Source organism: Zootoca vivipara, chromosome 2, assembly GCF_963506605.1.
Source record: "Zootoca vivipara chromosome 2, rZooViv1.1, whole genome shotgun sequence".
Lineage (NCBI taxonomy): Eukaryota > Metazoa > Chordata > Lepidosauria > Squamata > Lacertidae > Zootoca > Zootoca vivipara.
In genome coordinates this window covers 109,423,818-109,448,047 of record NC_083277.1, presented here as the reverse complement: position 1 = coordinate 109,448,047, position 24,230 = coordinate 109,423,818, and the positions used below count along the sequence as shown (strand labels likewise).

At 43.4% G+C, this 24,230-nt stretch overlaps 2 protein-coding genes across 2 annotated transcripts in view; both read right to left on the bottom strand.

The window, feature by feature from the left end:
• LOC118079554 (transmembrane protease serine 12-like) overlaps nucleotides 1-1,413 on the bottom strand; it is a 105,834-nt gene extending 104,421 nt beyond the window's left edge. The window contains exon 1 of the mRNA XM_060272012.1: nucleotides 1,249-1,413. The gene's annotated coding sequence lies outside the window, so the exon portion shown is untranslated. The remainder of the gene's footprint in view (nucleotides 1-1,248) is intronic.
• Nucleotides 1-16,875, bottom strand: part of SCN8A (sodium voltage-gated channel alpha subunit 8) — a 64,046-nt gene extending 47,171 nt beyond the window's left edge. Inside the window, exons 1-5 of the mRNA XM_060272013.1 lie at nucleotides 16,600-16,875; nucleotides 7,753-7,871; nucleotides 5,984-6,073; nucleotides 5,284-5,412; nucleotides 2,714-2,805 (exon numbers count right to left, since the gene is read on the bottom strand). Of these exons, the coding sequence (XP_060127996.1) occupies nucleotides 2,714-2,805; nucleotides 5,284-5,412; nucleotides 5,984-6,073; nucleotides 7,753-7,871; nucleotides 16,600-16,875 (706 nt within the window). The remainder of the gene's footprint in view (nucleotides 1-2,713; nucleotides 2,806-5,283; nucleotides 5,413-5,983; nucleotides 6,074-7,752; nucleotides 7,872-16,599) is intronic.
• Between the last annotated feature and the right edge of the window lie 7,355 nt (nucleotides 16,876-24,230).

Genomic DNA, 24,230 nt, shown 5'->3' with positions numbered 1-24,230 from the left:
CTAGAAGCACACCAAGAGTTTGACAACCCCAGAGTGTAATGTCTGGCCAGAAGAATCATTCCAGAGGATATACCCTGGTTCTGAAAAAACATACCCGATGGCAACCTTTTGGCTTGTGTGTGGCGCATCTTTAGAAAGCATTGTCTTATCAATTCCTAGGTTTCAGGGAACATGTTGCATGTTATCACTATGGATTTTAGGACACACAAAACTCTACACTGGCATTTTGAAAGAACCAAATCTATACTGTGTCCCTTTAGGAGAGGTCAATCGATGTGGACTGGCTTTGAATGCAATCTACAACCTAGAGGACAATTATCTTGGATTATAGCAGCAGTATATGACTAATATAAATACCGTCATTGGAACAGAGGAGAACATAACCTTTCTAAAAGCTTTTTTCCAGTGAAGTGATCATAGAACTATTCACTGTGAATGAAACACTCACTTCTGGGAAATGGGAAAGGTTGATCTTACAAGTATTCAGCAGGCATTAGACAACGTGAAGCAAGCTAGGTTATGTGAGCCAGGCCCAAGCAAAGGCTGGAAATGTTACATCATGCACAGGATTCATATTCCAAGGCTAAGCAAAGCACATATGCTTCTATCCCAAATGTTTTCAAACATTTCCTCAAGCGAACATCATGATTACATAACCAGAAAGGCCCACTTTTGCTGGTTTGTTTGCATGCTCTAGACCTCGGTTAACCCATTTCAGCAAGACATTAACTTACAGTGCATTTAACATATTTCTGCATACACCTACCTACCCAAAACTATGTAAAACATGAGGCAGAGGGATTAAGCTCATTACTTTTAAACAAAGGAAAAGAGCTGCTTCATATGTTACATTGGGCTGCCTTTCCATTTCCATTAATCCACGAAAATGCGTTTTGGACCACAGAAGCTGCTGCTGCAAAGAATGGGTTAGGCAGGGTTTTAGCCTGTTCAGTGGGTTATCTGCAGAGTTCCCATTAATTGATGAGTTGCACGAGCCTATTTTTTTGGGGGGGGGGGCAATGTAACATGCGACACAGTCCAAAATCACATAAAATATCTGGGGCAAAGCAGCCATCTGAAAGGAACAATCCTATCCCAAGCAGACATCCTAGTCATTGTGGCAATCATCTTCATGAAAGGTTGGACCGGCCCCCTTCCTGAAAAGGTTTGCTGACCTCTGGATTAGCGGAAGTCAGAAAATGCCTAAGATGCTGGATATTTCATTTTTAATGGGTTCCAACTTCACACTAGGGACCCAGGTGGCGCTGTGGTTAAACCACTGAGCCTAGGGCTTGCTGATCAGAAGGTCGGCGGTTCGAATCCCTGTGACGGGGTGAGTTCCCGTTGCTTGGTCCCAGCTCCTGCCAACCTAGCAGTTTGAAAGCACGTCAAAATGCAAGTAGATAAATAGGAACCGCTCCGGCGGGAAGGTAAACGGCGTTTCCATGTGCTGCTCTGGTTTTCCAGAAGCGGCTTTGTCATGCTGGCCACATGACCTGAAAGCTGTACACCAGCTCCCTCGGCCAATAATGCGAGATGCGCGCAACCCTAGAGTCGGTCACGACTGGACCTAATGGTCAGGGGTCCCTTTACCTTTACCTTTTACCTAACTTCACACTAACAGTTTAAATCAGGGGTCAGCAACCTTTTTCAGGAAGGGGGCCAGTTCACCGTCCCTCAGACCATGTGGGGGAGGGGGGCTATATTTTGAAAAAATAAATAAACAAATTCCTATGCCCCACAAATAACCCAGAGATGCATTTTAAATAAAAGCACACATTCTACCCATGTAAAAATACGCTAATTCCCGGACCATCCATGGGCCGGATTTAGAAGGCGATTGGGCTGGATCCGGCCCCCGGGCCTTAGGTTGCCTACCCCTGGTTTAAATGGTAACATTTCTTTGCAAGATTGTTTGCACTTGTAATTAAAAGTTGCCCTTCAGCTGACTGAAGCTCTTTTGCTTTGAAAATGAAAACACAAAAAAGCATGAGTTTTAAGAATTTGAAGCTATGCAGTCAGAGGTAAAGCACCACTGAGTTTAGTGGAGCTCACTTCCAGGAAACTAACCATAGTCACACTGATCCTAATAAACTGGGTTATGCTGTCTACTGCTGCTATGTGTGTGTGCATGTGTAAAATGGATCAACACATCTGCATTTTTTAGGATTCTTCTTGGGACCGTCTTATGAGAGCTGTCATGATAAGCTCCCACACTTCAAAATTTACATATCTAAAAACACGAGCAGTTTTGCAATGTCACCTAGTGTCATAACTGGCAACAACTGATACTTTCGTTGTATACAGACAAACTTCCCTTCTATTATTATTATTTTTTTAAAAATAAGTATAATCATGCAATTTGCACAGCGTGGGTGATGTTGGGAAATATTGTTGCAGAATCCTCAACTGGTCTGGGTTTGAGATTTCAATGGCTATGTCCAAGTTCCCAAAAGTTGAAACTACAATGTGTAGGAGTTCTGAAAAAGAAATGTAAGTTCTTTGTTTTGCACCAGTTATGGTACTTAGGAGAATTGACTGAGGTGCATTATCGCTGTATTTTTGGTCTGTCTGTTTACACTGTTGTAAACACTACACTTCATGCAGAATGCAAGGCTTATCAAAAACGTGCCAGGGTCATTTTTGAAAAGGCAAGTGACCAGGAAGACAAGGGAGGGGAAATGCAAAACGCGGGTTTAGAAGCATTTCTCACCTGGAATGACAGAGATAGTTTTCAAAGCTCGGAGAACTCTGAAAGTTCTCAAGGCTGACACATTCCCAAGGTCCACAAACTCTGTGACATATCTGCAACGAGGGAGGTCACACACAAAGAGACACAATGACAATAACACACACGAAAAACAGGAATGGGGGAAATAAAACAACAACTACAGACAGCAATACATCACTCACAGGGAGCTGCGACCCAACACCTAACACCAACGGCCTTACCTGGAATTACAGAAATAGTTTTCAAAGCTCTCAGTACCCTGAAGGTGCGCAGAGCTGAAACATTGCCTAGGTTTACAAACTCTGTTATATACCTGCAGAATTAAACCAGAGTTAATGGCACCGATTGGGGTTACCTAGCTTTCAAAAATAAAAATAAAATAAAAGTGTAACGTTCAGTTGGGGGCGGGGAACAGCATTCACAATGTAAACTGCTTTGGAAGTGGCATGAAAAAACGGAAAAAACAAAAACAAATCTAAGATTCCAAATGAAACAGTTTTAGATGTCTCCATTATCACAGGGCTTCTTCTTCAGCTATGGTTCCCATTTGTGATTTTTCTTGTGGCAAAACAAGGGTAAGGGGGATGAGGTTTCCTGAGAGTGGCACATTTTAGAGTTCCATTAAAGGGCAGGAAACTGTCAACTGGGGGGAGATGGCACTTGAGCTTTCTGTTTCAATAGTACCAACATGTCCTAGGCCAAACACTGGCCTGTGAGCACTCCAATTGGCAAACAGCCTTTATCAAAGGTGTCATGTAGTTTGAAGACACTCGAACTCAAGATGAAAGGGAGAAACATGCTAAGAGGAAGGCACGTTTGGCAAACCCTCACCATGATCAACTCCCATCCGGAAATCTATGTCCCCACTGTGAAAGATGTGTGGATCCAGAATTGGCCTCCACAGTCACTTACAGACTCACAGTTAAGACCATGTTCATGGAAGATAATCTTACTCGGCTACGAGTGATCGCCAAAGAAGGCCATCTCTGTCTGCTGGAAAAGTACTGCTAAGCTCTGTGATTCACCTTTAACACAGGTGAGCAACCTGCGGTCTGTGGGCTCCATGCAGTCCCCTCTGCCCCATGCAACCCCCTCCATTTCCCTCTACAGAACTTTGGCTCTATCAGCCACCACTGACATGTGCCCCCCACTTCCCCTACAAAACAATGTGGCCCTTAATCCTAAACAGGTTGCCTAACCCAAACCTCTACTTTCTTGTTTCCTCCTAGAGTCAGCTCCACAGAAAAGGATACATAAGAAGTTAGTTCACAGTGTTTTAATGCTGAAATTGTTAAAAAGGACCTGGCCATAATTTCAAGGTTGACATTTGCCATCTTGGTTAATTCATCCCCAAGCTGTGCAAGGACTGAAAATGACTGGAATTTTCAGGGCTCCAACAGATTTAGTATAAAAATGATATTTGTATACCAAAAGATCATTTGCAGAACAACCCAATTTGTTGCTCCGTTTGCCTGTACAAGTGCACATAATCAATCTACTTGTGAATGGCTACCTTTCCTTTCTGCTTCATACTATAGGCAAACACATTGTCTGAAACACTTGCCACAGCAGAGGCTGGAATGTTGCTCAACCCACACCTGGAAGGCTTGTAGCAATGGCCAGAATGGTGGCTTGAGTTTATGGCTACCTGGGAAAAGTTGTGCCAGACCATAAACAGATTGGCTGTGGGAGCTGTCCTTTGGTAAATAGCATGGAGCACTGGGTGGGGGGTGGGGAGATTGCCCAAGAAAGAATTAAATCTCAGACTTAAGTGATGCCCAATGTCCAAGAATTCAGCCAGAGTTTTAGAAGGGTAGACTATCACTACTGAAATTAGGCACTCTGGACACATTGCAAAATTTGTCTCTCCAGTTCCTTTTCAATTTTTTGAGCCAATATCATGGATGTAACTTTGATAACTGCACCATGCCCAGGGTTTCTGTGTGGGGTTTTTTGCCCGGGGTGGTGGTGGTGGTGTTTCTACTGGGTTAAGTAAAACATTTGAAAAAACAATAGATACACCAGCCAAATGTGATCTATACATTGAAAAGGCATATCAGAATTCTCTCTCTAGCTAGGCTATTCATAGTTTATCAGATATGAAAAGGCAAACTGTCCCAGTCGAAAGATGTGAATATAGGCTGAACAAGAGGGATCAAACAAACTGCCTTGTGTAAACAAGCCTGCTCATTCACTCCTCCTTGCTGATCAGTTGGAAAACAGTGCCCTGAGGAAGAGCCAGGATTCAAGTTCCTAAGGATATTCCTAGCTTTCAATTTTGTGCCGAAACCTTCAGCTCAAGACTAATTTGGAGCAATTAAAAATGATTATCAATGGAGATCTGTCCAAAAACGTTTAGCCGTTTTTGCAGGAAAGGTTTTCGGTCCTGAATAATTTCATATCCAATGTACGAGTTTTACCAGTGATTAGTCAAGAATTATCAAATGGCACAGTTGCTTTGTCACCTTCCTGGACTTCTTTTACAGCTTGTTCCTCCTTCCACTAACATATACAGTTTCTAGACAATAAAAGCAGCACAATATGTAACTTACGCCATCATGATGACACTGAAGTCTAGCCAGTTCCATGGGTCACGGAGAAAAGTGAAGCCATCTATGCAGAAGCCTCTTGCAAAAATTTTCACAAGTGATTCAAATGTATATATACCAGTGAATGTGTACCTATCAGAACAAGGAAAAGCAGTGGAGGAAAATAGAATACAGTTTAGAATGCGCAGCAATGTCTTCATTAAGAGAGGTGGCCAATGTTGCACATTAAAATATTGGATTCAGATTTATTTAAGAGTTGGTGGGATTTCTGCTCACAGTGGCTCAGTGCACAATTCATTGTCATGCATAGTTAATAGCTGGTGGCCTCACATCATGGCTTACATGGAGTGAAACAAAACAGTAAACCATTAAAACTATAGTTACTGTGATATGGAAATGCAGTCACAGATATTCTGGCCAACCACAGACTGCAAATAGGTTTTCGAATAGACTATTAGATTATGATTTCTAAACATTCTATTTCATAATGTTTTCACAGGTTTTGACAGACATTTCAATGTCTGATTTACCCAAGTTCAATTTTTAAGGAAAAACCTGAGGTGCCAACTTGCAACAAATTATAGCATACTGTGAATTTGCTGCATAGCATACTTTCAAAAGAGAGAGAGGCCGCCATCACTTTAAAGAATTAAGCAAGATTTATACCACCACCCACAAAACAAACAAATGAATTGCTACTTACTCCACCTGTTTCGACCACTCTGGTGGGTTACTAAAAGTCATGAACACACAGTTCGTCAAAATAGTGCACATAATGATCATGCTAAATACTGTAGAATAAAGTCAAGGAAGCATGAAACGTAAGAAATCACATATTCATTTCATCCCATTAAACTCCTGCTGAACCTTACTGAATTAAATCGGAAAACAATATCATCAGCAATTACTACTGCAACAGTTTATCAGCAGGTGCTTGCGGCTGCAGTGGGCTGTCCTACTGTTTATCTAAATATGAGCGGTATATATACCTGGTTTCATATCCTGATTTGGAGGAAGTTCTTAAACCACAGTTTCTCAATTAGGACATAATGGGAAACTGTGGTTTAAGAAAACAAGAGATTTGCTGAAGCTGTGCATGTGAGGTAAAGAGGGAAGCAGAGAGGGGAGGAAGGAGAAAGTTGGCATATAACTCGTTCTTCTTGGATGTTGCTCCTGAACTGGGTCTAACTCTAGTCAAGAGCCACCCCATTCCAAATACTGGGTGCATATTATAGACTCTCAAGTGTTGAATCATTAAGTCTCACAGTGGTTACAGGAAATTGATATTAATTAATAGTGATTACAGCAAAGAAGATCTGAAAGTATATTCCTGCGTATAAGACTACTTTTTAACCCAGGAAAATCTTCTCAAAAGTCGGGGGCCGTCTTATACGCTGGGTCATATTTCTTATACGGCGAGTATATCCCAAACCAGGCATCCCCAAACTGCGGCCCTCCAGGTGTTTTGGCCTACAACTCCCATGATCCCTAGCTAACAGGACCAGTGGTCGGGAAAGATGGGAATTGTAGTCCAAAACATCTGGAGGGCCGAAGTTTGGGGATGCCTGTCCCAAACTCTACATTTTAACTGGAATAGTTGGGGGTCATCTTATATGCCGGAATATACGGTAATTCAAGTCTCTGTGTGCTTATTGTAAAACATATGCATACGTTTAAAATGCTTGCATACATGAGGAATAATAAATAATTTTGAGTCTCTATTGAATGTGAATGCATGATTGAATGTAGATGTGAGGGATATTGAACTTAATTTTGGCCCATTTTGGTTTCACATTCACATTCCAAGCTGATTTAAATTTCACGTGAGAATACAGCCTGAATCTACTATTAAAGCATTAAAACGAAAACATCCCCTTTCACCTTTGAACATTAGACACACATCACTACTTAGCACCTAATGTCAAGGCTGTAAAACTGTAATGCAAGCAGAGAAAAGCTGGTGCATAAATAAGAGCCCTTTAGGTTTGTATTTCCTAATATTTTATAGTCAACCTTTCAGGCCAATATCCCAAGGAAGTGAAGGCAGGGGCACTAAAAAGTGTATTGGCTTGTTGAAATAGGGGTGGGGAATCAGCTAAATGTGCTAATTTCAGTGCAAGGCAGGAATCCGCTGGGTGCCAGCAAACACCTCTGTGGGCACATAACTCCTGGCACACAATGAACAACCCTTAGCAATCCAAACTTATTGTGTCACAAATGCATATACATACACCCACCCCATTTAATTCTGTAACAATGTAATTCCAAATAAAGTGTCCTTCTTTAGTTGATCTTCCAGGTATACAGACATTTTTTGGGTGTCCCCTGACTGTTTGGGTTAAAAGAAAACCCCACATTGATGTGTCATGGGCCATAAACCCAATCCATATATTTTTAGTCAGTACAGCAACCCTACACACCAGGAAACGTGACTACAGAATGGGCAACCAATATTACCATAAAAAAGGATATGAATGTATCAAAATTTTAATAGCTATTCTCCTAAACAGATTAAAAGGACTTAAAATGTACAAGGCAGGCGTGGCACTAAATCGGAAGAGTGTTTTGCCTCTGTTTAGTACTACAAAGGTCTGCAGAGAAAGAGAGAGAGAGAAAGAAAAAGTTATGCACATATACCTCAGCAGAAAAACGCGCGCGCGCACACACACACACACACATACAATCTAACCATAACTTGAATCCAGTATTTTGGGTTAGCTTTAAGACTGCATTCATATGTCTGATGTTCCTATCATTGCGTTTCATTGTTTGTCATAAGCAGCTTTGTGGGCCCTTTTAGAGCTGAAATGTGGCAGATAAATAAATACAGTACAGAAAGTTATTAGTACTTTAAGAATAAATACATAAATGAAGTTTGCAATCATGTACACACTTACCTGGAAGTCAGGCCCATTGATTTCAGTGGGACTTACTTCTGAGTAGATGTGCAGAGAATTGTACTGGTTTTGGTTTTATAGCCATGTTTTTATACAAACACACACACACACACACAAACACACACACACACACACATCAATAATTTTTGTGTGTGTTTATATACAGCAAGCTCCAATTCAAAATGTTTTCAACATGCCTTACAAGGAAGAAGTCTTAAACAACAGCGGGGAAAAAAGCAGGCAAGTTGCTTGACACATTTCACTAGTTTTGCTTTTAAATTATTTTCATATTTCTCTCATTACACTTGATTGTATGCGGCTCTTGCAGCTGAAGAGTGGGTTTAAAATGTTCTAAAAAGGAATAAAATTTGGATGGAAAATCTTTATCAAGATGAAGATTTTAAGTCTAATTTTATGTCTATATTTCACTTAGATGAATTGAGGGATATTGTTCCTGATTCTCAGCTGGTAGAAAGAAGTGACAAATCATTGTAAGTAATGGAAATAAAGTATAAACAGTAAATCTAAATTTGTAGACAAAATTGTACACAGCCCAAAGAACTTATTTAAAACTTTTTCGTACATTACCATGTCATTTATTGTTTCTAGCATTGAAACACTACACACACACACACACACACACACACCTAACATAAAAGCCAAATATTTATCAAATCAACAAAGAGAAAACTTCTTAATAAAGGGTTGTGTTTTCATGCTGTTTTGACTTTTTACGAAGTCAAGAAAGAAAGAATGAAAACCCAAGCCTTCGTTAAGGAGTTGTCCAAAGTGGTGCTACTTGACATTCATGAAAAAATGTGTGACACAACAACAATATGTTCAACAGATAAAGCCCCATTTAAAAATATGAATATGATGCTAACTCTGGAAGATGGACACATGTTAGTGGCAATCAGCACCACCTGGCAAAGGCCTTTTTGCTTATGTCTCAATGAAATGTAGCATACAAACCTAAGAAGCTGTCTTTTACCACATCTGGCCATTAGTCCAGAACTGTTTACATTGACAAGAAAGTGATTCTCCATAAGTTTAGACAGGAGCCTTTCCCCAGCCCTATCGGGAAATGATGTAATTTGCATCTGGGACCTTCTGCATGTAAACCACATGTTCTACCAGTGACTCCAGGCTCCTCCCCTGTCCATCACTTTTTTATATAGACCACTACCTTTCTTTCCCAAAGGAAACTCAAAGTACATAACAGCATAAAGATGGAAATAAAATCAAGGCAACTCATTTCAGCAATTTCAAAACAGGCAACTGTAAAACAAGTATAGTTTGTATTAACAATTACTAGAATAATGTCAAATGCCTGCTTAGATAGAAACCTCGGAAGGAAAGCAGGTCAGGCACCAACCCTCGCCCATTTCCTGAACTCCTGCAGTAAAATAAGGAAGGCAGGAATGTAGTGGAAGAAACCAGATTTTGAAACTTCTTGGAATTTCCATGTGGGTTGTTGACTGGTGCCGCAGTGCTTCCATCCCCCCTCATTTGTTGGTTCATTTTTAATTTTGACCAGTTGTCGGATATCTGTACTTATTTAAATGATCATCTGAAAGTCCTGAACATTAAAAAAAATAACTTCCACAATAAAATCAAACACATAAACCCAACAAAAGACATGGCGCGTAGCAAGCACTCCCACCGGCTGTTAAAAACATCTATTGAAAAAGCAAAAGTCTTAAATGGGCTCCTAAGAGCTAACAGATAGTGGGCCTAAAAGGTTTCCAGATCGAGAGAATTCCAGAAAAAGTCAGCAATCTTCAAAGGGCCCTGGTCCTCCTAGTTACCATCCCAGTGAGGAGACTACTGTGCTAGGAAGAGAGGCTCCTTAGATGGGCCCACAGGTTAACCAAAGTGTTGGTGCTGATGTTTAAAGCTCTAAACAGCCTCAGCCCAGTGTACCTGAAGGAGTGTCTCCACCCCCATCTTTCAGCCCAGACACTGAGGTCCAGTGCTGAGGACCTTCTGGTGGTTCCCTCACTGCGAGAAGCCAAGTTACAGGGAACCAGGCGGAGGGCCTTCTCGGTGGTGGCACCTGCCCTGTGGAATGCCGTCCCATCAGATGTCGAGGAAATAAACAACTACCTGACTTTTAGATGACACCTGAAGGCATAGCTGCCAAGTCTCCCGTATTCCCCGGGAAACCCCCGTTTTTCCAGCTGTCCGCAGCCGAAAAAAACAGATTTTTTTGTTTCCCCCCGGTTTATTCTGGCGCAGCGGCCATTTTGGAACTGGGCGGAGCATGCTCAGAAGCGACTTTTGATGCTGCTCTGCCCAGTTCCAAAATGGCTGCAGCATTACTTCTGGTGCGGCGGCAATTTTGGAACAGGGCAAAGCAGCATCAAAAGTCACTTCTGAGCATGCTCCGCCCAGTTCCAAAATGACGGCAGCGCTACTTCCGGTCTGCTACTTCCGGTCCTGTCCCTTATTTTTCAAGAAGGAACTTGGCAGGTATGCATCTGAAGGTAGCCTTGTTTAGGGAAGTTTTTAATGTTTTATGTTTTATCGTGTTTTTAATACTCTGTTGGGAGCCGCCCAGAGAGGCTGGGGGAACCCAGCCAGATGGGTAGGGTGTAAATAATAATAATAAATAATAATAATAATACTTCTGAGACCAACCAGGCATGGGCAGCATGGGATGCTGCATGACCACAGAACCAACAAACAAAACACATAGGAGTACCAACACATAGGATTGCAGCTTGACTTCTAAATAAACATGCATAGGATTGCACTGTGAATCTCTTCTACAACGTTTAAGAGACTTCAAAGTATGAAGACGAAACAAGTTTAAAGCACACAGTTCAGTCCATTTTCAAAACTGAGCTCACCCACCTATAATACCTCTTAACTTTCCGTGGCTATATAATGCTAGCTATATGGGGTAACATTCAAATATGCAATTCAGTACTTGGGATGTGAAATGATACAATCCAAGGAAGACTGTACTCCGTACTGTTCATGCTCATTCAGAATAGCGACAGGGAACACCAGAATAACGTCCGCCATTTTGTTCAAATTCTCAGGCCCCTTGCTAGCTTATTTCTGAAACAAAACAAGTTTACTGGCTTCCATTCCATTTACTCTTGGCGCAGGGTGCAAGGTGTTTCTAAGTCCTCTCCTAGTTGGGTAAGCGTTGATGGTTATGCTCAAGCTCCAGTTGCTGCACACAAGTGGAGAGAGGGCTGTTGTGCTCAGCTCCTGTTTGTGGGCTTCGCATAAGCACCTGGTTGACTACTGTGAGAACAGGAAGGAAGCTGACTAGATGAACTATTCTGAACAAGACTGAGGGAAAGAATGACAATCTGAAAATCAAGTATCACCCCCCCCCCCAGAGAAAAATTGAAACTTGGACTGGGGACACCTGGGTAAATGTTCTCAAAGAGCTGGTCTATATTTAAGACTCACATCTCCACGGCAAGTGTCTCTGTTCCACGTTATATTGAATTAGTACAGATCACTGTCTAGAGCTGGGGCTGTCATGTAGTGAGTTTCTCTGCCAGTGGTCCATATCGGGGGCATTTGCTTGGCAGGCGCAGAGACTGATGCAGTGTTGTTCTAATTAAGTATTTGGCCAGGGGCTGAGGAGCTCCCAATGGGGATGCCAATAACATATAGGGCAACAGCCCAAGCAAAACCCCTGGGTTTACCAAGATGCCAATTAAACTCACTTACCCAACCCTTAAAATGGAAGTCATAGCAAAAGGAAAAGGGAAAAGGCTGGAGGCGGTGGGAGGAACAGGATTCCTTGGAAGGTAGTGGACTCCCCCCCCCCCTTTAAACAAAAGCTGGGGGACCACCTAACAAGGATGTTGTAGCTGTGTTTTTTTTTTGCATCAGTAGGGAAACATTCCAACATGCAGATCTGCATTATACTAAGTCAGGACAATTGGTCTATCTACTGTAGATGAAAAGTCTGCACTGCTGGCTAAGATAGCTGGCTGGTTTCAGCAAGAGAGCTTTCTTAGGCCTATTGGGGGGTGTTATTGGGTTGTTGTTTTTATTTTTATTGTATGTTTAGTGGTTTTATATTTTGATTTTGTTCTGTGAACCACCCTGAGACCTCCCGGTACAGGGTGGTATATAAATTCAATAAATAATAATAATAATCTAGAAATGCTTGGGATTGAACCTGGGGCTTTCATAAAGAAGGTCTCCCACTAAGCTTTTGGCCTTCAGTTGATGACACTGTGTCTTATAGTTGTGATAAGGTTCATTGGAATAAAGAAAAATTGCCATCTTCCCTAAGTATTGGGGGGATAAGGCAGAGACAGGTGCCATCCTCCAATTCTGGTGCCAGTCAGGCCACGCCTCTGCACTTAGCTCTCTGACTGGCATTAAAAAGAAAGAGCCAGGACTGGTTTTCATACGCTAGAATCTGGCATTAAAGAAAACATGGCAACATTCCAGTTGTTCAAGCAGAACTGCTGCTTTTGATTATTCAGAGAGACGTGTGTGTGTGTGTGTGTGTGTGTGTGTGTGTGTGTGTGAAATGGATTTGTGGGATGATCTTGAACCACGGGTTATTTGGAGAAGTAATGCACATCCTTTCTGGTAAAACACAATGGAATCAGGAAATGTGCCATTCCAGGGTTTGTGGGAAAATGCACAAGGCCTCGCTATACAGAACAGGAAGCTGGGGGAGAAACTGTTCATCAAAAACATTTCCAGTCGTGTCAGTAGCTCACTATTTCTAAAAAGAAAAAGAAAAAGACCAAACCTTCTTTGCAGTCATGTTGTTCTCTGCACAGCACACAAGATGCGCTGCCAGAGGCCTCCCACATATTTCTAAATGGGAAGCCTTCTCTGGGAAACATAAAGGGCTTTCTTCAGTACAGCCTTTCACACACTGGGGCACCTAAAGGTGCCCAGTGCTGTACACAAAAAAATTCTGCATTTCCTTGTATGTGTTTGGCTTTGCAAACAGCACCTCTTAGCTCAGTTGACCCCCACACACACCTGCCGAAACAGCCTCCAAGGTTTCTATCAAAGCCACCATCAAGAGGGTGTGGTACTAAGTTGTGGCTGTGCTGTGTGCAGTAAAACTGTCATGCGGGCAAAAGGAAATGCATGCCCTCCAACATTTCTCCGATGAAAATAGGAACGTCCTATTCTTTATTACTCTTATTCTTATTTTACTGTTTAAAACCCATGAATCCGACTGGGTTGCCCCAGCCACTCTGAGAAGCTCCCCACATATATGAAAACACAATAAAACATAAAAAAAAACCTTCCCCATACAGGGCTGCCTTTAGATGGCTGGGGGGTTGGATAACTCCATACCCTCCAACATTTCTCCAATGAAAATAGGGACGTCCTAAGGAAAAATGGGGCATTCTGGATTGAATCAGAAACTGGGATGGCTTCTGTAAATCCGAGACTGTCCCTGGAAAACAGGGACACTTGGAAGGTCTGGAAATACCTCCCTTGGTGGGTAGAGAAGGCTGGCTAAAAACTGTTTACCCAGCTCATACAAGCATCAGAAGAGCCCCGTTGCAAGAGACCCACAACCCATCTCTATCTATTTGCACCCTTTTGTCACAGCGGCCTACCAAATCCAGACATTGGCGCTCAAAAGATCCTCACAGCAAAAGATCCTCTCCTTCCTTCCCCCCCTCTACACTGACTGGACCCTGCAAATTCACCTCAGTCCTCAGCTAGCTACCACACAAGGTGCCTCATCATCTTAAAACAGGCATTCCCAAACTCGGCCCTCCAGCCGTTTTCGGACTACAACTCCCACCCATCCCTAGCTAACAGGACCAGAGGTCAGGGATGATGGGAGTTGTAGTCCCAAAACAGCTGGAGGGCCAAGTTTGGGGATGCCTGTCTTAAAAGCTCTCTTCCTTGCCAGCGGCCTGGGCATTCTGCTTACCGCCGAAGGCAGATCCAAATAAATCATATTTTCAAAGGGAGAACGGCCACGGCGTTTCTGAGTCCCAGAATCCGCTGGTGCGCGATGAAATTTATTTTGCACCCAGCCTAATATAACCTAATTAAAGTCTGCACAATACCTCCTGCACTACCTCCAGTTCCGGGAGAACGGATGCTTCACTCTCAGAGGTAGCAGCTAGAGACCATCAGTGGAGGAGGTGAGCTGTTCACCTGGCTCCCCTTCACAGCTGCTGGAATTGCCCTTTTTGCACCTTTGGCCAGCAGAGGGTCACCCCCTTTTTGAGGAGTAGCTTTGGGGGGGGGGAGCAAGGACAAGGCCCACCCCCAGAACATCATCTTCTATGGAGATTGCCTTGCCCTGAATTGTTTTAAGTGCTTTTTAACTTGTACGTTTTTAATTTGGAGTTTTCAAAATAAAGGAGGTAAAATGGGCCTGGGAAGAGAGCAACTGGGGAAAGCAGTTGGCACCCCAATTGCAGTGGTTCTGGGCAAGGGGGAGGTTCTGGGAAAGTGGGTGGGACAGGACTGGTAAAGGACATGTGGCACAGGCAGTTGGTGACTGTGCCATGTGCCAGACCTCCCTTCAACTTGGGGAATTGTGGCTGTCCTATCAGCCAGCGCTGGGCTCTGCGGCTGTTCAATGTCAGGTTGGTCCTGCCTCACCCATGATGTGATTGTGCATAAGGAGGCTGATCTGGTCTGTATTACTGAGACCTGGATGGGTAAGCAGGGTGGAGCTGGTGCTGGCTCCTTGGTACAGCTCCAGGGCAGACTTGAGGGTCGGGGATGAGGAGTTGCTGTCTCCATCTCTGTCTCCAGACTTTCTAGCCAGTTGGGTGGGGATCCAGAGAGTTTGTTCCTGGTGTTGGGTAATTGGGACATATTAGGGATTCTGCTGGCTGAGTCTCCCTGCCTGAGCTGACAGAGCTGGTCTTGGAGGGAGTGTTGAGGACTCCCGGACTGCTGGTGTTGGGGGACTTCAACATCCATGCTAAAGCCATTAGCTCTGGCGTGGCTAAGGACTTCACGGCTGCCATGATGACCATGGGGCTGTCCCAACATGTCATCGGCCCAACACATGTGGACCTTGTTTTCTCACCTGGGCAGGAAGAGGGTGATCTGAAAGTGCGGGTTATTGGCATCAGTCCCTTGTCATGGTCAGATCACTTCCTGTTGACATTTAGGCTCTCAGCATCCTTCTCCCTTTGCAGAGGGAGGGGACCTATGAGGATGGTCTACCCTCAGAAGCTGATGGCTCCAATTGTTTTTCAGACAACCTTGGAGGATTTCCCTGCTGATATGACTGTGCTCCTGTTGAAGCCCTGGCCAACTTGTGGAACACCTGGATGGCTTGGGCCGCTGACGTGATCATCTGAATGCCCTCTCCTGCTTCATGGAGCCCACTTGGCTCCCTGGCCTGCAATAATCATCTGAGACCCTTCTTCATGTGCCCCCTCCATGAGAGGTCAAGAGGGACTAGATGGACTCCTGGCCTGACCTAGCAGAGTTCTTCTTATGTTCATTGGCAGGGGCTTGATAAAATGCAGTAGACTCATGCTTTTGAGCAGGCCATTGGTTATCACACAACCACCTCCATTTATGGTACCAAGTTGCACATACTGTATAGTTAAAGGAAGCACAACATAGGAGCTGGTTGTGAAACGGGCTCTTTAGCTATATTGACTGAGAGCATAACAAAACTGTTAAGAGTGTATTAGATAAAGTAAAATGGAAGGGCTTTCAATGTGCAACATTAATTTTCCACGCAAAGCATTATGGCAAAGTTTTAAGACCCACCCCCTTCCACTTTAGAGGGAATAGGGCTGCCAAGTCCCACAACCACTTTGAGGCATATGCTCAATATGTGATGGTGGTGATTGTCTTTTATTAGTCTAAATGGTACATTGAGGCAGTGAAAGGATGGAGGAAATGTCCCATCACTACCACAAACCCAGATCCAATAACCTTTAGGGAGCATTTGACGCAATTAAGTAAGTCAGGTTCTGGATTATATGGTGGCACACCACACCTATCTCTTTGTCAGGTCTAGATACATTTCATCTCTGTCCAAGATGAATTTTTAAAAGTCACTATGGATAGAAGACAAGTCTTCAAATGGTGCAAATTGGCTTGGGAGACACTGGACCTAAAATACAATGGTGTTTCTCCTTCATGACTGAGATGGACTGTCACTCCTTTTCTCAGCCTCTGTTGCCACTTCCCCATCATATTTAACTGCCTCCTCCCTACTAGACTTCCATAATTGCTTAAGCTATGCATTGAGCTGTATGCAGATTTTGCAGAGCTATCAGCTACCCCAACAAACGATCAGATACATTTCTTCCCCAACCCTGAAAAAAATGAAGAAAATATTTATATTTGAAAAGCCCACAAAAAAAGGTCCCCTTTCATATGCAGCAAGAGAATCTTGCCACCCCAAACCTGTAATTCCTCCTGGGGACAAAAAAGACTTGAGTTTTTAATAGGCTGGGTCTTGGTGACTCACTTTCTGCGTCAAATAGAAAGGGTCAAAGTCCTCCAGTGGCACCGCAACCAGGCCTTTTGGGATATCCCCATAGATGAAAGGCAAATTCTTCCCTGCCTCCAGGTCACTGTTTGGTTTTGGTTTGCTCTCTTCGTCATCATCTCTGTGACTGCTGTCTTGCTTAGGGCGCTTCTTCTTCTTATCTTCTGCGATGCGCTTCTCGATGTTAGCCAGAGATTCCGGAGTGAAAGGTCGAAAACTATCAGGGCCTGGTGGTGCAAGCAGCCGCCCTGCCATTTTTTCATCCTGCAGAAACTTATTTAGTTATGATGCGCCCGGGATAGGTCAGCTCTGTAGAGGAGAGAACAGAACAGACGGTCACAAGTCAAATCCTCAACATACTGGTGGGTGAATTGAGCATTTTTGGAGGGAAGAATGAATGAGTCGTGTTGAGCCACATCCCCACTGAGATACCACCAACTGTTGCATTGGTTTTACCATTCACCATTTGCATCTTCTCGAGGGGAGCGTTAAACAAAGCTGCCTGAGACAATGAGCTCAACACACACCCCTAGCCTCTCGCTTAAAGCAGAGCTAGCCAACATGGTACCCTCTGGATGTTGTCTAGGGTTGCCATATTTCGGAGACCAAAAACCCAGACACCCCACCATCGGGGTACCTTCCCCACCATCCTGCATCTCCTTCACTCACCCACCCACTAACTCCATCCTTGCCCACCTGCTTCCCCCTCCCTCCCTCCCTCCCTCCCCTCCTGCTCACGAGGGGAGGCTAAGCTGCCCCTGGAAGGTCACACAAGGCCAGGTGACTGCTGGGACTGGCATGGGGCCTAGTGCGGTCCTGGGACTCCAACTCCCATCAGCCCCAGCCACCATGGCTAATGCTCAGAGATTAATGGTTCAGAGATCATGGTTAATGCTCAGAGATTATAAGAGCTGTAGTTCAAGACCATCCTGAGGGCCACAGGTTCCCCATCCCTGTTTTAAACTACTTAAGGTTGTCAAGTTCATTGGTCCATTATAGAACTCATGTAAAATGGCAGGTAATGTGGATGAACTCTCTACTACTTGCTGTATTTTATGATACTTAGTACTGCCCTGACAAGTCTACCTCTTCTGGAGACAGCTTTTTAATATTAAGGCTGGCCAACCACTCCAGAACTTGTAAATCCGATGGTCCTCCTATTACTATTTTCCTTCTGAGCAGCTTCATTTTGTGATGCCAAAAGTTCACTGGTGTTTCTCTAAAAACCGCCTGAAGAGAAACATGGCAAAGTCTGCAAGAGCAGGTTCCTTAATAAGAAGATGCCTAATGATGGACAAGTTACCCTGATTTTCCAGGACAGTGTCTAGCTACAGGGTAGTATTAGTAATGTTCTGTGTTGTCCCAGTTACATAGGACCTCCAGAGGTCCAATAAGCTTAACCAGAGTCCCACATGAATCAAGCATGCCCCAGAATTCACCACAATGCACAGGAGTTGCATGGCAAATGCCTGTGTGGTCCTTGGCAGATAAGTCGATTTGGAAATACTTCCCTGAAAGCAGAAAGACTGAGACCACTGTGCCAGATTTGACCAAAGCTCCACACATGAACCCATCTCTTTTTAAAGTATATTAAGGTAGACATCTTCAGCTTTCCATGCAACAGTTCAGCAACAACACCAGTGGCCCATCACTGTAAACCACAGTTAATGATTCAATATGAATGCTCCTATAGGGGTTGTTTTGCTTCTCCCTGCTAGTACGCAGATGAAACAAACCATGGCTTAGTGTTATGTTCAAACCAATGACCATGGTTTGCTTCACTCCAACAAAGCACAATCGGTAAGCCAAAACAAGCCTTGGCTTCAGATCATGGTTTGCTGAAAATGAAACAAACCACAATCCCTCTTTCAAAGGTAACTCTAAGTCGAAGACCTTGGTTTGATTCCCTCCAGTGCTAGCAGGCAGCAAAAACCAGGGTGGGATCAACTCATACACGGTAAACCATGGTTTACAGCTTACCATGATGTTTGAACATCGTCAATACAACATTACAACAATAACACCCCAACACTATAATTTTGGCACAAACGTATGTGAGTCAATGGTTTAAACATTATTCTTATTACTTTTATGTTGAAATAATGGCAGAAGAATACCGGTACATTTATTGGCCCTGACACAAATGCACATGCACCACATGCTAACATCTGCATGCATGGAGCTTTTCTGAATGCCAATGTTAAAATGCATTTCAGGGATTAGTGAGTTTGATGGAGATAGGGACTGAGGAGGAGCCCATATCTATATGAAATATCTTCAAATGTTGGCTGATTTGCTCTAGTATATTTCTCCTCTTCCCTTTCCGTCAAGCTGCCTGCCTGAAATCCTATAGGGCGCTAAGCAAGAAATCAATCTCTGCCATCCACAGATTCAGCTAGCATTTTAAACCAGCAGATTATATCCTAACGCAGCGCCTTCTTTTTCACTTCTCCCTTGAACAGTACAATACAGGATCAAGCCACACAATCTCTTCATATTACTCACGCTATTGGAAGCCACAAGTATTGGAGTTAAGATCAGATTATACAGGTAAAAGAAACCATGTGTCCCAGGTAAAATTTGGACCAGTAATGCTTGGATTTTTAACCTTTAAAAATGTTATGGGTTTAGTTTGTTGGCTAGGGCAGGCATGGGGAAACTGTGGTCCTCCAAACATCATTAAAGGGTCCAACTCCCACCAACTGCATCCAGCATTGCCAATGGCCAGAATGTCCAACAACATCTAGAGGCCACAGGTTCCCCAGCTCTAGTCTAGGGACCTGCATCTTGCTTTGGGTGCAAGAGGGATCCTGAGTTTACAAGCCTTGGAAATCAGGGAAAGAAGGGCCATGCCAAAAAAGATAGATGGCAAATAATACTCACTATTCAGCATCCATACAGAAAGAGGCAAAACATGAATGCAACAACCTCCTGCATGGGTGAAACCTCCTGTATTATGTATTACATGCAAGTATTTGCTGGGGATGGGGTGGGGGAAGTGGCTAGCTGAATACCTTTTCTAGGGTTGCCATTAAAAAAGAATGCTTGTTTCTATGCCTTAACAGCAGGCTGATCTTGCAGACATGAGCAGAAGATGATAACCCTTATCTTCATGCAGCAAAAAACTTCATCTACTGCCGATTTCTGCAGATAAGGCTTCTGCTCCAAGGACAAGAGCAGTTCAGGATTTTTACTGATCAGTTGGCAACCCTGTGTCTGATCTCAATAGGGACCTATGCATACAAAGCCAAAATTGCATGTCTTTTTAAAATCAAACTGAATTTAATGCAAACCTTCTCCTCCTCGCCCCCACAAGCTGACCAAATTCCATTGCCAGTAAAGAAAAGACGTAAGATTTTAGAAACAGAGATGCTACTAAGAAATTTTTTTCTTTTTGGCAGGCATCATGAAAAGCAAACAAAGACTCATTTGAAGGATGAGTCTAGAGAAATAAGTTTGCATTCTGCAGGGACTGCACAGTGTCCCCAGCAAAGAGGCCACCAACCAGGTATGACGTGCTGTCAGACCGAACAGTAAGTGTGAGTCAGAAAAACAAGAGTTTGTCTGCATCTGGTGCTCCTGTGTAGAACAAACACACAGAAATGCACAAGCAGAGCCCCCCCCCTTTCTTTGTAGTTTGACACCTTTCCCGGAGAAACAGGAAGGAGAATGAAACCGTGATTCAGGACTGACGATTCAGAGCTTTTCGCTCCGAAGGAAGGGGAGTGGAATTCTAGAAGCTGTGCACTGATGCAACGGCACTGCAGCACTGCAGACTGAAATACAACAGAGCACACGAGCTTTGGCACTTAAGGGAGCCGTCTAACTGCTGGATGGGCAGAGGGTTTTTTAAGGTGCAGAAATAATCCCGTTGCTTCGTGCACCAGACACAGAGGGACTAACTTGTAGAAACAGAGACGATACAGATATATTCAGCAAATAAGAGAAAGGCACATGCAAACACAAAATGCTTTTTCACATACAATTCTTACAGCAGAAAACAACTGACTAGCAAGGACCCCTTGAATAAGGAATGATGACTCAACATATTCCTTGAAGCTGACGATCCCCTACGGGGCCAAATCATTACGATGCAGCTATCTCTTAGCTCCACCTTAACGGGAGTTTATTACTGTGGTGTAGTGACTAGACTGCTGAGAAAACCTAGGCTTAAATCACCACTCAGCCATGAAGCTCACTTGATGACCTTGGGCAAGTCACCATCTTCTAGCCCAGGCATCCCCAAACTGCGGCCCTCCAGATGTTTTGGCCTACAACTCCCATGATCCCTAGCTAACAGGACCAGTGGCCGGAGAAGATGGGAATTGTAGTCCAAAACATCTGGAGGGCCGAAGTTTAGGAATGCCTGTTCTAGCCTTACCTACCTCACAGGGTTGTTGTGAGGAGATACCACACTGAGGAAGGGTGGAAACAATACAACACCCCCATAATCAAATGGTTGTGTGAAGAGGTGCTGCATATTGGACTGTCTGAGGACACACAACTGTAAAACGAGTAAGGCTGCAGCCTTTAACTGGCAGATCAGCTGGCTAAAGTTTTTCTTGATTCATCAGAGGGAGTAATTTTATTTCATAAGGCTACAAAGGCATTACCTGTTTGCTTTAAGGATATTTTAGCTCTGGTTTGTTACACTAACAGATAACAAAAAAAAAAGGAAAGATGACCAGTCCCGTCCAACAAAGAATGGCAGCTTTCTTCTTTTTTCCATTACTTCCTTTGGCATATTTAAAAAGGCATCTATAACGAGGTTTTGGTAATATGCCCATGTGTTTCAATCTGACTTATTAATTGATCAATAAGTTAAACATCATATGATTAATCAACCAAAACTTCTTTAATTGGCTGATAGTGCTAAGCATGAGACAGTGAAATATTTACTTCTGCAGTTTATCCAGAGCAAGCATGCAATACCAGTCAGTTGAAGCACGTTCATCTGCAATTATAGCATCACCGATAAACCTCACCTTCCACCTTATAAAGCCAACAGAGCAAGCAATTATTGAGAAAGGCAGAGTGATTTTGCCCAAGGCCACACTAGCAGAACTCTAATCAGGTCAACTATGCCCTGCAGGACCATTCCGCCACCTGAGATTCTCAATGTCTCCCAGGAGATAGGGAGGTTTAATCCTATAATCAATTTCCAACACTACACAGATACACAATGCAAGGAAATGAATGGGACAAGCCATTTTAATATCACCCTTCATCAATAGATTTTCAGGACAATTCACAACATAAAATCGCAATATAAAAACCACAAACTAAATAATAAAATTAAGAACAACCACAAACCAATAAAACAATTGTAGCCTAACCATCAAATTCTATGGAGACTTACTCACACCCTCAAAATCTGCTGTCCCTATTTACTCCCAGTCAGTGGATTGTTTTTGACACTGGGGAAGGACAGGTTTAAAGAGGCCTTTGCCCTTGCTGTAATCTAAATACACCCCCCTGCAAAAAAAACCCAGCCCCAGTCATTGACCAAAGTTTTTATCTTGTATTTTTATGTTGTGAACTGCCCCTGAGATCTATGGATGAAGTATGGTATAGAACATAAAATAAATCTTGTGTGATATTATGGCACTGCATAGGGCCACTTTATGAGCCTTATAGCTGCAGGAGTCTTCAATCTACTCCACGGTTATTTTGACTGGCACAAAGGAAATGGGGAGTGATGATGGAATTCTTGGGATTCACTCACGAAAACACCAAGTAAAGGCATAAAGTAAATACCGGAGAAGAATCACGAGGGTCATGGGGAACTCCTTGGGCACACCCACAACATTTCTTCAATGGAGAGCTGGAATATTCCTAAACCATGGGTCAAAGATCCACCTCAAGTACACACAGAGATTCTTGCTGTAGCCTTTGATGGGGAGGGGGAGACCCCTCATGCTACCTAAGTGTGGAACCTACACAAGGAGGAGCTATAAATACTTGAACCACAATGTCTCTTGGTTGCTGTGAAGCAAGGGGGAAAGCCTCTTATATGACAGTGTTCTTTGTGTGATTGTGGTGACTCGTCCTTTCAGACGGGGCATCTGGTTCATTCATCATGAGTGGAAGTTGCGGGGAATGGGGGTTACACCACTGCTCAACCCACAGCGAGGATCGTTTATGGCCGCATGCATGGTTACAAGTTTTCCTTGGAGTAAACTGATCAAACAATCCATTGGACATAAGGAAAACAAAGGGGTTTGACACAAGGAAAATAAACCCACCAACTTCAGGGTTTCCAAAACTTCCCAACACCATGGACCACTTGAAAATTGCTGAGGGACTTGGCAGATCACGTAAAGATTTTTCTGCCTGTTGTAGCAACTGTAATGTGCTGTGTGATCTTTAATTCAGTTTTTACAGACATAGCATAAAGGAAGCTTGCAGGCCCCTGGCAGTCTATGGGGCACAGTTTGGGACCCCCTGCATTACTATGTTAAAATAAAGACCCGTTACCCCTATTGGTCCAGTCCCAATGACATTTGAACAGCATTTCTTAATTCCAAGTAAAATGTAGCCATTTGGGTGGTGGTGATGAATGCTAGCCAAATAGGGAAGTGGCCCATAGCAATGGTGTATGCCCGGGTTAGCAACTTTTCCTAACTGTGTCATTCCTGGTCCTGCTACCCAAACAGCAGCTTTGAAATGTGCTGCTCACATTTTAATTTATCTCGCAGCTGTCTTTGCCCTGAGTCGATGGTAAGGTGTTGCATATCTCCTCCTGGTCACTACCCCAACAACCAAACTGTTCACCTAGAAAGGAAATAAAACAAACTGAATAATCAGATAATGGGGGACCAGAGGAAGGAGTCCGCACCATGAACAAAGACTGCAAAATCTGCTTAAACCTCTGGGAATCTAATTAAAAAGCAAACATCTGGGCACTTCAGGAAGGCTAGAAGAGAGGGAGCTATGAGGCAAGGTCTGGAAGGCAGGTTCTGTGACAGCAACCTTAAAGGAACTGGGAATCTAAGGTTTCAGTCTTGCAAAAATAAAATGGCAGAAAGAAGGACATATGCTGACGATACATAAATATTTCAAGGGATGTCAGAAAGAAGGAGGAAAGCAAGTTGTTCACTATTCCCAAAGAGAGAAAACAATGGATTCAAAAAGGCTTAAGATGGGCTTTAAGAAGAAATGAGGAAAGGAAATTTGCCAGCAATGCTATCCAGCAATGGAACAAGAATGTGGAACCCCATTCCCTGGGGTTCACATCTGGGCTAAAAGCACACGTTTCAATGACTCATGGGACCTTTAAAAGATTAGACCAATTCATGGACGATAAAGCTATCAGACTCAATGGCTATATTCTAACTCCACGGTCAGAGGCAGTATGTCTATGGGATGCCTGAAAGCAGGAACTGAGCTGAACAGCAGTGTAATCAACCAGTTGCCTCCAGGAAGCCCAGCAGCAAGACTCAAAGGTGGTGGTCCTCTCCTATTGTTGTGTGGTACCGGTAGTAGCCACAGCTAGCTTTATATTCAATGAATTTGTCTTTGTTCTTTTTTCAAACAGTCTTAACTAGTGGCCACCACACTGCACAGCTTCGATAGTTAACTAGTGCTTGTTTACACATCACCCCAAAAAG